The sequence below is a fragment of the Brachycentrus maculatus genome, unplaced genomic scaffold, assembly GCF_059751285.1.
Source record: "Brachycentrus maculatus isolate JH-2025_06_01 unplaced genomic scaffold, ASM5975128v1 h1tg000266l, whole genome shotgun sequence".
NCBI classification, from domain to species: Eukaryota; Metazoa; Arthropoda; class Insecta; order Trichoptera; family Brachycentridae; genus Brachycentrus; species Brachycentrus maculatus.
In genome coordinates, this window is record NW_028281017.1 from 1315752 (window position 1) to 1328936 (window position 13185).

Below are 13185 nucleotides of genomic sequence, written 5' to 3' on the forward strand. Positions count from 1 at the left end.
ACAAGACCCCACAAGATGGACCCCAAAATTTTTAAGCTGGGGACCTTGGGAGTCTAATAAAATAGGCGTCGGAAGACCTCAAAAAGATGGTCCAATGACAGCCGCTGTGGGGAGTAGAAACTGGCTGCAAGCAGCAACCGACCGTATATATCCAGTAGTAAAGGACAGAAGGGTAAAGAAGATGGAGAAGAGAGAACCGGGGTCAAAAGTAACACGGATCTTAAATAACGATGCATCTCTTCCGCCAGTTCCCTTAAGGGGGCATTCGCAAATATACAATCCAGAACGCGACCGGCTTCGCGTGAAGCCTGACGTATTGTCCGTGCACATTTTTTTTTTAATTTACCTACTTTATATTGTGATTAGATTTTTTTTATAAATATGTATTTAAAGAAATATTTGTATTTATATTTTTTAACTCCTTACTTTCAATAACTCCTGCTTTTTAAAACCATTTATGTATTTATTTCGAAGAAAAACTTTTTTTAATGCAAAACGGTGTTTTAAAGTGTTTTACAAAAGTACTTCAATTTCAAATTTTTTCTATGAGCCTTAGCAGCTCATGATTAGAAATAGGTATCAAATTGTGGTAGAGTGGGTTCGAACCGAGAAACTCCGATTCAAGAGTCCGCAACACTACCCACGGGACCACAACCCGACACAAATTTGCAATGACAGAATGGTGTGGCGTTTTCTATTCTCTCTGCCTGAAGCGGCATAAAAGTTTATTATAACTCTGTGTACTTAATCAAATAAAAATAAGATGAATTGTATCACAGCATTTTTAATTATAAGTCATATTAAAATTGTTTTAAAAACATATTTTATGAATTATAAAACAGTTTAATGTAATTTAATAAAAGTCGTTTCCGTAAGGGAAGAGACGGCAGGATTCTTCAGTGTTGCTCGTTAGCCTGTAGTCATCCCAGTTGAGTCCAGGGACACTCTGCACGATGGGGTCCAGGATCAAGACTGTCTGGGGGGCAAGAACCTTCGTCCTGCTCAAAATCCAGGAAGTAACTGAAAAATAATCAAACATTTCCTTTTATTCCGTCATCCTATACACCATGTCCGCCTCCGTAGTGTAGTGGTTAGCACGCTAGGGTACCATGCTGGAGGTCCCGGGTTCGATTCCCAAGAAGGTCAAAATAAATATTGTAATTTTTTCAGTCTAATATTTATTTAATATGACCCTGAACTGGTACCTTAAGCGGAAGACTGATCACCTTTCCTTCGTATATTTAATGATCAAGATAACACTGCTTCTGTACGATGCAGTGCCCTATGCACCATTGGGGTGCGGATAAGGGTTAGAAGAATACACCATATAAAGTGAAGTACGAGCTATTGCACCAAAACCTAAGATAACTTTTTTTGGGTAATATATCCAAAATTAAACAAGGTTATTGGATTGAATTCTACTTTTATTTACATATGTATGATAAAATGTGACGCGTTTCATCTTATTAAAAAGTTTCGTCTTTATCGATTAACAATAAGACGAAACGCGTCACATATTATCATATAAATGTAAATAAAAGTAGAATTCAATCCAATAACCTAGTTTAATTTTATATATTACCCAAAAATTTAGCTGGAATTCAACCAATTGTCTGTAGTTACAATAACTAATATAACTTCCTTGCACTACATTAAAATATGTGTTCCCTAGTAATACTTTTTTTAAATGTACATATAACATGTCACTAACAAAAATAAAAACAAAAAACAGGTCCCTCTCCAAGCATAAGAGCTCAGTCTCTTTTTAGGAGAGGCTCAGCGCGATTGAAAATATAAGATTGTATTAAGTAGAAATGTATGGATATTGTATTACAAAAATGTAATTAATAAAATAATAAATCCCTTACCGCACCCCAATGGTGCATAGGGCACTGCTTCATATAAACGCAGTGTTATCTCTATCGATTACACATGAAGGAAAGGTGATCAGCCTTACACTTCAGGTACCAGTCCAGTATAATATTGAATAAATATTAGAGTGAAAAAATCACTTATATTTATTAAACCCCCCTGGGAATCGAACCCGGGACCTCCAGAACGGTAGGCGAGCATGCTGACCATTACACTACGGAGGCGGGCAAGAAAAAAATGTAATTATATTAAATAAATCAAATAAACGGAAAAATAGAGGGTGGACGAGATGTGGGCAGAAGTCAAATCTCCTGGCTCCGGAATAAACGAGATTGGATGGGGATCAGGACCGTCGAGGCGCTATTAAGAGCTGCCCAAGTCAAGGACAATTACTATCAAGTATTTTTTTTAAGTAATCTATAGCCATGGTTTTTTTGTATTTTATACAAACATAGGTATAATATATCGTGGTTATACTGGCAAAAAAACCTTAACTTGAAAATCGCTGTTTGCACAATCCCTGTTATTTAAAGCTTTTAGCCTGAATAAAATACCCGCTATTAAACTTAAAATTTAATTTCCTTTTAAAACCACATAAATATGACATTTTAAACTACTTATTTTGCTGTGCCCGCCTACGTAGTGTAATGGTCAGCACGCTCGGCTACCGTTCTGGAGGTCCCGGGTTCGATTCCGAAGGGGGTAAAATAAATATAAGTGATTTTTTCACTGGAATATTTATTCAATATAACCATGGACTGGTACCTGAAGCGGAGGGCTGATCACATTTCCTTCACGTGTAAACGATCAAGATAACACTGCGTTTATATGACACAGTGCCCTATGCACCATTGGGGTGGGATAAAACTTTATAATACTGCATCATTAAGTCGAAGTTGCATGTTTTCGAATAGACGTTTTTTGACAGTACACTTACAATATATATAGAAGTAGAACGCTTCAAAGTATATAGTTCTTACCATTGTAACCACATACTGAAAAATTGGGTTTGTAATAGGCATAAGATTTTTGACTGTTTTTTTGTTGTAAATTAATGTATGTAACTAACCTTTTTTGTTATTGTTGGGTAGATTGGTGCACGTGTACACGAGAGAGTATGATGTGTAATCTGTGGACAGGACCCAGTAGTCAGAGAAACTCGTGGCTGTAAGAAAATAATAAAAATAAAATAAAACATTAAGACCAGAATACATTCATATGAAATTTAAAACAGATCAATTTAAGTTAAAATTAAGAAGAAAGTGTATAATTTGTCTTTTCCTATGTAAGACCATTTTTTAGTTTGTTAATGTAAACACGGCTAGTTTCCAGTTTATTAATGTTCACTTTTGAGTATATTAATTTAAACACGACTAGTTTCGAGTTTATTAATGTTCACTATTGAGTTTATTAATGTAAACACGACTAGTTTCTAGTTTATTAATGTTCACTTTTGAGTTTATTAATGTAAACTCGACTAGTTTCGAGTTTATAAATGTTCACTTTTGAGTTTATTAATGTAAAAACGCCTAGTTTCGAGATCTGCGGACGTTCATATCAACAGGTGATATTACACAATAGAACACGTACAGTTCTCAAGACAAGACGTGTTTACGTTAAAAAATTCAAAAATGGTCCCATAATATTATTTTTTTCATTTTATAATCATATGTATGGTTTAGGCAAAGTTCTAATATAGGTAATATATTTTGTATATTAAAAACTAAATTAACTTTGTGGTATGGTAATATAACGATGAATTATAAGGAGAGTGTTATAAGGTTATACTATATATTAAGGAATAGAAATTCTTTTTTTTCTGGCATGGAGTCTGTGACTGAGCTGGCAGCAAGTTACGAGCTGCGTACTACGATTTTCTTATAAATATAAACTGAGGTCTTTTGATACACAGCTTCGGATCATGTTTATTTTAGATGATCTACATCGTAGTCGTACAGGAGAAAATGACCAAGTACCAAAACGTAAAATGTTCAGGAGGGCCATGTAAGTCACTTTCGCTTGGCAAGAAAATAAACATCAATGCTGTTAGTCATTTTTAACAAGTCATTATACTTCCAAGTTTAAAATTCTTTGGGATTTTTTTACAGGGCAATATTAAGCTAGTCAGATATCAAATAGTCAATGATCACGGTTTTGTAAAAAAAAAGCACTTGGTCACATTCTCCTGTATGACTACGATATGATCAGTGATTTTGGAAAGGTTTAAAAATAAAACAAAACTCACTGGTTGTCGGGAAGTTGACCAGAAGTTTGCCTTCATCAGAAGTCGGGTCAGCAAGGATGGCAACTCCTCGAAGGGCGAATGCGGTCCCGTTGACAACCATGCGATTATCGACTGTGACGTTTCCAGATGGGTTCAGGGTGTAGTTGGCTGTGACGCAATCACCGTTGGGCTGGAACTCAGTGCTGTAGCGGTAGAGCTCATTCCACAGGCCCGTATACTAAAAACATTAAAAACAGTCAAAAACAAAAAAATAAATAATATTTATGGTGTCAAACACTGGATTATTAACCATACGGACTAAACATATAGTCTTTTTCTTCTTCTTCCAAGAATTTGAGTAGTGTGGTTGTCAATAATGGGTAGAATTGGTGAATGTTTCCCGTGTGTAAAGTGATCACTTAAACTAGCCTATGACAGTCGTCAGCCCCGTAAATGCCCAAACTTCTATATTCTCGTTCATCTTTGATGAGATGTCAAAAAATAATATGAAAAATAACTACTATAATTGTAGATAATCCAGATTTGTGAACAAGTATTTGGACACACTTAAAATGTTGTAAGTAAAAGTTTGATTTAAAATGTTGTGAATTGGTTGAATACTAAAATTTAAAAGTATTAAATGAACTCACAGCTACAACGTCGAATCCCTTCACGACTTCAACAGTAGTACTGCACTGTCCAGCGCTGATGATCTGAGCTGATGCAGCAGCAACCAATGCAAACAGGAATACGAAGAACTTCATCTTGCAGCCTTGAGAACTTGACTATTCGTGTAGACTATGAGAACCACGTCTGAATGTGACTTCTCCACAAAAAAACTTAGTATTTATAGGTAATTTTATGATTACCTAATACGGATATAAGTCATTTACGGTAAGCTGATTACTATTATCTTAATCTATAATATACTAATTAATAATTATTATACAAAGGGAACAGTTATGTAAAAGTTTTATACAACCAATTCAATTGTGTGACAACCAGAGCCGGATTAGCCATACGCGGTGTTTGTAAATACGCCCCTGCATATCCAAATCGATAAAGGCAGATATCTGTCTTTTCTTAAATGTTTTTCGCAGATACTTTGTGGCATATTTTATAAACTTTATAAAATAAAACAACTTTGTTTTAAACCACTTTTTTATTGGTACATTTTTTCTCCAACCGCTTTTAACAAGAACCTTGTCATCATCAGGGTTTAACATGTACTCTACATGTTTAACCCTAATGATGACGAGGTTAGTTTCAAAACCGGTTGGAGAAATGTACAAATAAAAAAGTACTTAAAAAGATGTTGTTTTATTAAAAAAGAAGATACCTGTAGTGATTTACATTTTGGGGAATTGCAAAAATCTTGATCCTTACCAACCGTTTTATTACCATTTTGAAATTAAAAAAAAATACTAATCAGAATGTTTAAGTGTATTTTGTATCATAAAAGAATTGTTAACTTTGTGGTATGGTAAAATAACACTCTCCTTATCACGCATCGTTCACTTTGTGTAATACCACTTTAAAAAACTATTTTAAAAATACATAAATAAATTTTATCTTTCTATAAATGTCGGAACGTAACAATTTCATATTAATCTACATTTGACCTGATGGTGGAATTATTATTCCGATACCGGTAGTCACAAAGTAGTGTTTTTTATAGTGGTATTACACAAAGTGAACGATGAATGATAATGAGAGTGTTTGATGTTTTGAGTGTGTCCAAATCTTTGTTCACAAATCTGGGTTTTGTACACTTAGGAGTGTACGTGACATATCGCTCACTCCTTTCAAGAGTGTCATAAATAAAAAATCGTCAATTTTGAGTTATGCATGTTTTCAGAATGCCTAGAAAATGTACTATACCCCAGAAAAAGAATCATATTTTTAACTTAATATTTACCCGCTACAGGGAAGAAAATGTTGTTTTTTCATTTTGTAGAAAAGGTATTGTTTAATTATTTTTTTAAATAAACTAAATATTTTTCAAATGGAGAAAAAACCTTCAGGTTTTACCTAAAAATATCTGTTGCTCAGAAAAAAGTTCAATAAGTGGCTTGATATTTATTTTTAATACATTGTATTATATTTTTAAACTTTAAAAACTTTCTCCTGAAAAATCAAGTTTTTTGATTTATGACGTTCTTGAAAGGAGTGCGCGATATGGGATCAAATGCAGAGCGTACACTGCAGTTACAAAAAAGAGTTTCCAGAAATGAAGACTCTAAAGAGCATATATGGCAAGAGTCTACGAGATGGAATGAGGAATACCAGGATAAGAGAAATATGCGAGATCGATGGTGTCTTTAGGTGGGGAAGGCAACGAAGGAGACAATGGCATGCGCATATGAGGAGAATGGAACCATCCAGACTACCTCACACTGCACTGCACGGCCAACTCCAAGGTAGACTACTCTCGGGCAGACCACCAAAGAGATGGATTGACAGCTGGGAATTTACATCGTAGGAGGCTAATGTAATGAAATACATGTGTAAGAAGAAATATGCATACATATATATATATATATATATATATATATATATATATATATATATATATATATATATATATATATATATATATATATATATATATATATATATACATATATATTTGTATATATATATATATATATATATATATATATATATATATATATATATAAATATATATATAAATATATATATATATATATATATATATATATATATATATATATATATATATATATATATATATATATATATATATATATATATATATATTTACATATTATAAACTGTATCTATCATGGTCGTCTATATGGCCTCGTTCGTGTCTTTTGCATTTCATATCGCTCAATCACCCGTTTTATCAGTCCATTTTTTTAGTACGTATTAGTAGTCTTTTGCCCCAAAATGGCTTAATCTGGCACTTATGACAGTAATTTAATAGATAAAGTATGAGTAGAGACTGGATTATAATCATGAATAAACGTTATATAATCGCAGTTCTAATAGTTAGAGAAAACCAATTAAACTAAACTAAAGTATTTTTAGTTATACACATAACATGCCCAGAACGTGGGTTAAAAAATTGATATTTAAAAGAAGCATTCTTAGAGCCAGGGAAATGAAGACTCTACGACCCATTGCAGACCTAACACTTCGTGACAGAATAAGAAACTCTGAATTAAGAAGAATCAGTCGATTTAGAAGATGTTGTGCGATGGAGAAGAGTAAGAAGACGCTTCTGGAGAAATCATGTGGGAAGAGCAAGTTCGGAGTGGTGAGGATAGCAGCAGATGAATGCATAAGAGGACCCAGACCATCAGGAAGACCACTTAAACGGTGGAAAGATAGATGATTATCCGCCTCCCAGGAGCAGACTCCGATAACAACAGGACACAATCCTGGCTAAAGAAGAAAAAGAAGAAGATGTTTAAAAGAGAAAACAAATATAAGAGCAGAATCGAATTGAATCAAAGCATTTACTGAAAGAGACACAAAACTTTAAGAAATTGTACATCTGATGAACGCTGTCTTTAAGAAATACTTATTTTTTTCATTCGTTCATTCGAACCCTTATCCGCACCCCAACGGTTCATAGGGCACTGCATCATATAAACGCAGTGTTATCTTGATCGTTAACACACGAAGGAAAGGTGATCAGCCCTCCGCTTCAGGTACCAGTCCATGGTAATATTTAATAAATATTAAATTGAAAAAATCATTTATATTTATTAGACCCCCCTCTGGGAATCGAACCCGGGACCTCCAGAACGGTAGCCGAGCGTGCTGACCATTACACTACGGAGGCGGACAAAAGAAATACAGTCTTAATATAAATCACACAAAACTAATTAAATTATACTTGGCCTATTTAATTAATACGCAGATTGACGTCAGAAAACAAAATATACTTTATTAAGAAGAGTTATATGTCTGGGTCCCGTCAAAGTAGTCACCTCCCCAACGCACACTCTGATGAGCCTGAAGCTGATGAAATAACAATCGCTTACGACAACGCTCCAGCCCATTTTAACCCTGAATGGGCTGAACTCGTGAGTTTTTGGCCAAACACTCGATCACTGTTCTTCCCCACCTATCCTACTTACCTAAATCTCTCTCTTTCTGACTTGATCTTGTTCCCCAAACTCAAAAGACTTTTGAAAGGTAGAAGATTTAAAACGATTCCCGAGATTAAGGCAAATGCGACAAAGGAGCTGAAGGACATCATAGAAGAAGCGTTCCAGGACTGTTTCAAAATGTGGAAACACCGTGTGGGATAAGTGTGTGCGTCGGGGACATGAATATTTTGAAGGGGACCCAGGCATGTAACTTCTAAATAAAGTAAATTTTTATAAAATTAAATAACTTTGTTTTAACCACTTTTTTATTAATACAATTTAATCTACCGGTTTCGACAAGATCCTTGTCGTCATCAGGGTTTATTTTAAACATTAAAATACTCTCATCAAAAACTTCCACATGTTCCGTAAAAATCCTAAATGTTTTTTTTATTATTTATTGCATAGCAACCCCAAAAAACAACTAATGAAATCACCAATCAATGGAACTATTCAATCATTAAGAAAAGTACATTATGTTTTATATCATCGATCAACGTATTAATTGAACAGTCCTTATAGATGTGCAGAAATTTCCCACCACTACCGAGTTCCTAATAGTCTGAGCGAATCAAATATATGTTCAATCCTCAGAGTAAAATCCATAATTTTGATTTTTGTCATGTGTTCCTTAGAACCCTAGAGGTGTTCCCACAAAATTTTCATAAAAACGGTCAATTTCTAAATCCTGAAAAGAAGGGATAAGAGATTGTAGTGAGAGAAATATACTAATGTATGTGGTCACCACACGTCTTCCCACATCAGACCACCTTAGAGCCTTGCAGTTTGCAAATGATTTGTGGTTTGTAGCGGTACGTGTGAATGTGTATATACCTGGAATGCATCTTAATGTATGAACACGGCCATGAGTGAACAACTAACTAACCATCACACCGCTTCCTCGCAGGGTTAGGCGGAGAGAATAGAGCGCCACTTCCACATTCAAGCATCTCCGCATACATACCCACCGATTATTCCGACTCGTGACCTAACGAAACGTGACGTATTAGAAATACTTCATCATGCCATGTTTTCCTCGGTCTTCCTCTACTTCTATTAACACCCACATTCGCCTCATAATTTGTTTTACTGTTCTTTCTACAGTCATTCGATTCACACGCCCAAACCATCTCAACACACCTTTCTTAAATATACCTTGCATTCTTTCCTTATATCACCATTTGAACATCTGTACGATCGTTTTTCGACTGATAATTTTGTAATTATTTTGACATTCATAATAATTTATTAAGCGCCATTTTCGTAAGCTACTACCTCAAGCTATATATATACTTATATAACATGTATATTTATGACAAATATTTTTTTTCAAACACGTTAATATATCGTGGAATTTCCACGAAGTACGATGTTATGTAAACTGAAAACAACTAGTCATAATTTTGTTAAAATTTAAAATAATATTTTTTTATTATATTCACGTAATGTATAGATTAGCTCGTACATGCAAACATATATCCATCCACTCGTGTGTTTATTTTTCGTGGTCATGATGACGAATTAGATAAAGAAAATCACTTCCGAGAGATTACAAATAACTAAACCCAATAATGCTTAAGTAAGGTGATATTTTTTTATTTATACCACGTGGATAAACAAGTGAGTATTGTCCAATCAATATTTTAAGAGAATAAGTAAAAAAAATCTGCATTTTTGGATATTATATTTTTATTGATGCGAAGTGATGGAGCAAGTAAACAAGGCTGCATCTCAGGATGTCTGAAAAATAATAAAGTATATGGAAAAATCCTGAGATGAAGGTCGGCAGCAAAATCAAGATTTACAAAACTTGTGTCCGACCCATCAAGACGTATGTAATCACAAGTAGAGCGGACACCGTTGGCACAAAAAACGCGCTTAGAGCGTCGGAAATGAAGACTCTAAGAAGCATATCAGGCAAGGGCTTCGAGATAGAATATGAAATATGCGAGATCGAAGATGTCGTTAGGTGGGTAAGGCAACGAAGGAGACAATGGTATGTGCATGTGAGGAGAATGGAACCATCCAGACTTCCCCACATCGCACTGTACGACCAAATCTATGGTAGACGACTCCCGGGCAGACCACCAAAGAGATGGATTGACATCTGGGAATCGACATCGCAGGAGGCTTATCCCTCTTAAAAACAGGCCATAAGACCTACACCAAGGACAAGAAGAAGATATTTTTATTTATTTTATTTTTACTGGGCTTTTGATTATCCCGCATTTATTTTGGGATTTATGACATCCCTAAACTAAGTAGGTACTTCTACAAAATAAGTAACCATCACACAATAGTATTACCTATATATTTTTATCCCGTTATCAGGATTTGGCCTTAATTTTTTAGAATGATTTCGTAACTTAGTACCTACGCGGTGATTGTGTAACCATAGATAAAATAATGGCGACAAATATGAGTAATGTCAATACGGGATTACTTAACTCAAAAGTAAAGAAGATGCGAATTAACACCAATTTTGTTGCTATGCAGTTGATTATCTTGTAATCCCGTCCTTGTTTATTTCTTATTTTTTAATAAAATCTTGATAAAACTATTATGTACCATCTATAACCAGGGTTTTTTCCATGTGACGCGGTAGAACGGCGTTCCGGTACTTTTTTCAAAGATAAGTATATATATTTTTTTAATTTTCAAAATCAATTATACGAAACAATGTTTCCGCTTACGTCATTACAAACTGTATTTACATAATTCGTCAAAATAATACAATATGGTATTGTAATGAATATTCAAATGATATTTGAATAAATATTTTTTTAGTAAAAAAACCTTCACTGAAGTGAGTTCCAGGACCTTTTTTTCATTAAAAAAGCCCTCTCTATAACTATTGTCTATAAAAATAAACATTAATAAAATTCCATTATTAAAACATATCGCTCACTCCTTTCAACAACGTCATATATTTATATAAAAATCGTTAATTTTCAGTTGTTCAGTTCAATTTTCGGAATGCCCAGAAAATGTACTATATCCCAGCAAAAGCGGCATATTTTAAACTTAATTTTTGACATTTACCCGCTACAGGGCAGAAAGTGTTGTTTTTGCATTTTGAAAAACAGGTATTGTTTAATTTTTTTTTAATATAGTAAATATTTTTCAAATGGAGAAAAAACCTTCAGGTTTTACCTAAAAAGATCTGTTGCACAGTAAAAAGTTCGAAAAATGGCTTGATATTTATTTTTAATTGGTACGTATTATTATATTCTTAAACTTTGAAAACGATCTCCTAAAAAATCAAGTTTTTTGATGTTGATGATGTTGTTTAAAGGAGTGAGCGATATAGTCACATTGTTTGGTATTTGCGTTAATTAATTACTATTGAATGTAATTGGTAAACCACAGAATAGCGGAATTAATTCCTTAGCTTGTTCCTAACATGTTCCTTAATATGGCGTCAATAGGTAAATCAATAATGTTGAATTATACGTATGAATGCGTTGAAGAAATAAACTTGTAGAGAATAATATATAAGTCATCAAACCCTCATCCGCACCCGATGGTGCATGGGTAAACTGACCATTTATTTTGTCCTCAAAACGGGACATTTTCCAATTTTTATAATAATAATAAATCCCTTACCGCACCCCAATGGTGCATAGGGCACTGCTTCATATAAACGCAATGTTATCTCGATCGATTACACATGAAGGAAAGGTGATCAGCCCTCCACTTCAGGTACCAGTCCAGTGTAATATTGAATAAATATTAGAGTGAAAAAATCACTTATATTTATTAAACCCCCCTGGGAATCGAACCCGGGACCTCCAGAACGGTAGGCGAGCATGCTGACCATTACACTACGGAGGCGGACAAAATTTTCTACCAATTTTTACGTGATAATATATGTATATAAGTATACTCAAGAAAACACGTATTATTTCATGTTTATGTTGTTTTAAATTATGTTGTTTTATATTTTTCTTGGCAGGACTTTTATTTATCTTAATTAACATCGCTTTAAGTAGTCCGACTTGTTATTGTGTTTTTTCTGTTGTCCACGACTTATTCATCTATAAAAAGACTCTTTCTACGGGCGCATTTGTTCCGGGCAAGCATAAAATGTATGCAATTATTACTTTGTTTTTATGGTTCAAATTATTATTACGAAAGTAATACCGTGTGTTCCTCTTTTTTAAAAACGGGACAGGCTATCTAAAAACGGGACGATCCCTTTCAAAACGGGACGTATGGTCACTTTATGCATAGAGCACTGCATTATATAAATGCAGTTATCATGATCGTTAACACATAAAGGAAATGTGATCAGCCCGCCGCTTCAGATACCAGACCAGGGTAATATTGAATAAATAGTATAGTGCAAAAATCACTTTTATTTATTTTACCCCCCCCTTGGGAATCGAACCTGGGACCTCTAGTACGGTAGCTGGGCGTGCTAACCATTACACTACAGAGGCGGACAAGATATAAGTTCACATCTGAATAACTTCGTAATATGTAGGTATATACGAAACGTTATTTCATTTGGCACCTATGTCACACATACATATCCGTATGTATTTATTTGTTCATTTTTATGTTATGCGTATATAGGTCCATTCTATAAAAGTTTTTAACGATTATATTTAATATGACAACAACAAAAAATCGTCCATTTTTCATCTTCCATCTATCATAGAACACAAAAAAATCGTATCATGAAATATGTTTTTGTACTTATAAACAATGAATCACTTAAATATCATTACTTTTTATTTCTTTTGAAAACACCAAATGACTGCCATCTAACGAATTTGGTTAAAACCTCTTTTATAGAAATAAAAATTATTATCTCGTTTTATTTTACGAAAAATAATTTTACACTTTTAAATTATGCAACGTATTGTAAATGTTACACGTGAGAATAAAATAAAATAAAAAAATATATTTATTCTTATCAGAGATATTGGATTTTCACCCTAAGAACGATATGTATATCAA

General features: G+C 33.8%; 1 protein-coding gene across 1 annotated transcript; it reads right to left on the reverse strand.

The window, feature by feature from the left end:
* Nucleotides 1–766: 766 nt before the first annotated feature.
* LOC148305667 (apolipoprotein D-like) lies at nt 767–4989 on the reverse strand. The gene is made up of 4 exons (XM_088266362.1): nt 4747–4989; nt 4118–4334; nt 2942–3037; nt 767–1020 (listed from the first exon to the last, which is right to left on the reverse strand). Exons 1-4 carry the CDS (start codon nt 4858–4860, stop codon nt 854–856), a joined length of 594 nt encoding a protein of 197 aa, XP_088122488.1. The 5' UTR covers nt 4861–4989; the 3' UTR covers nt 767–853.
* Nucleotides 4990–13185: the final 8196 nt, after the last annotated feature.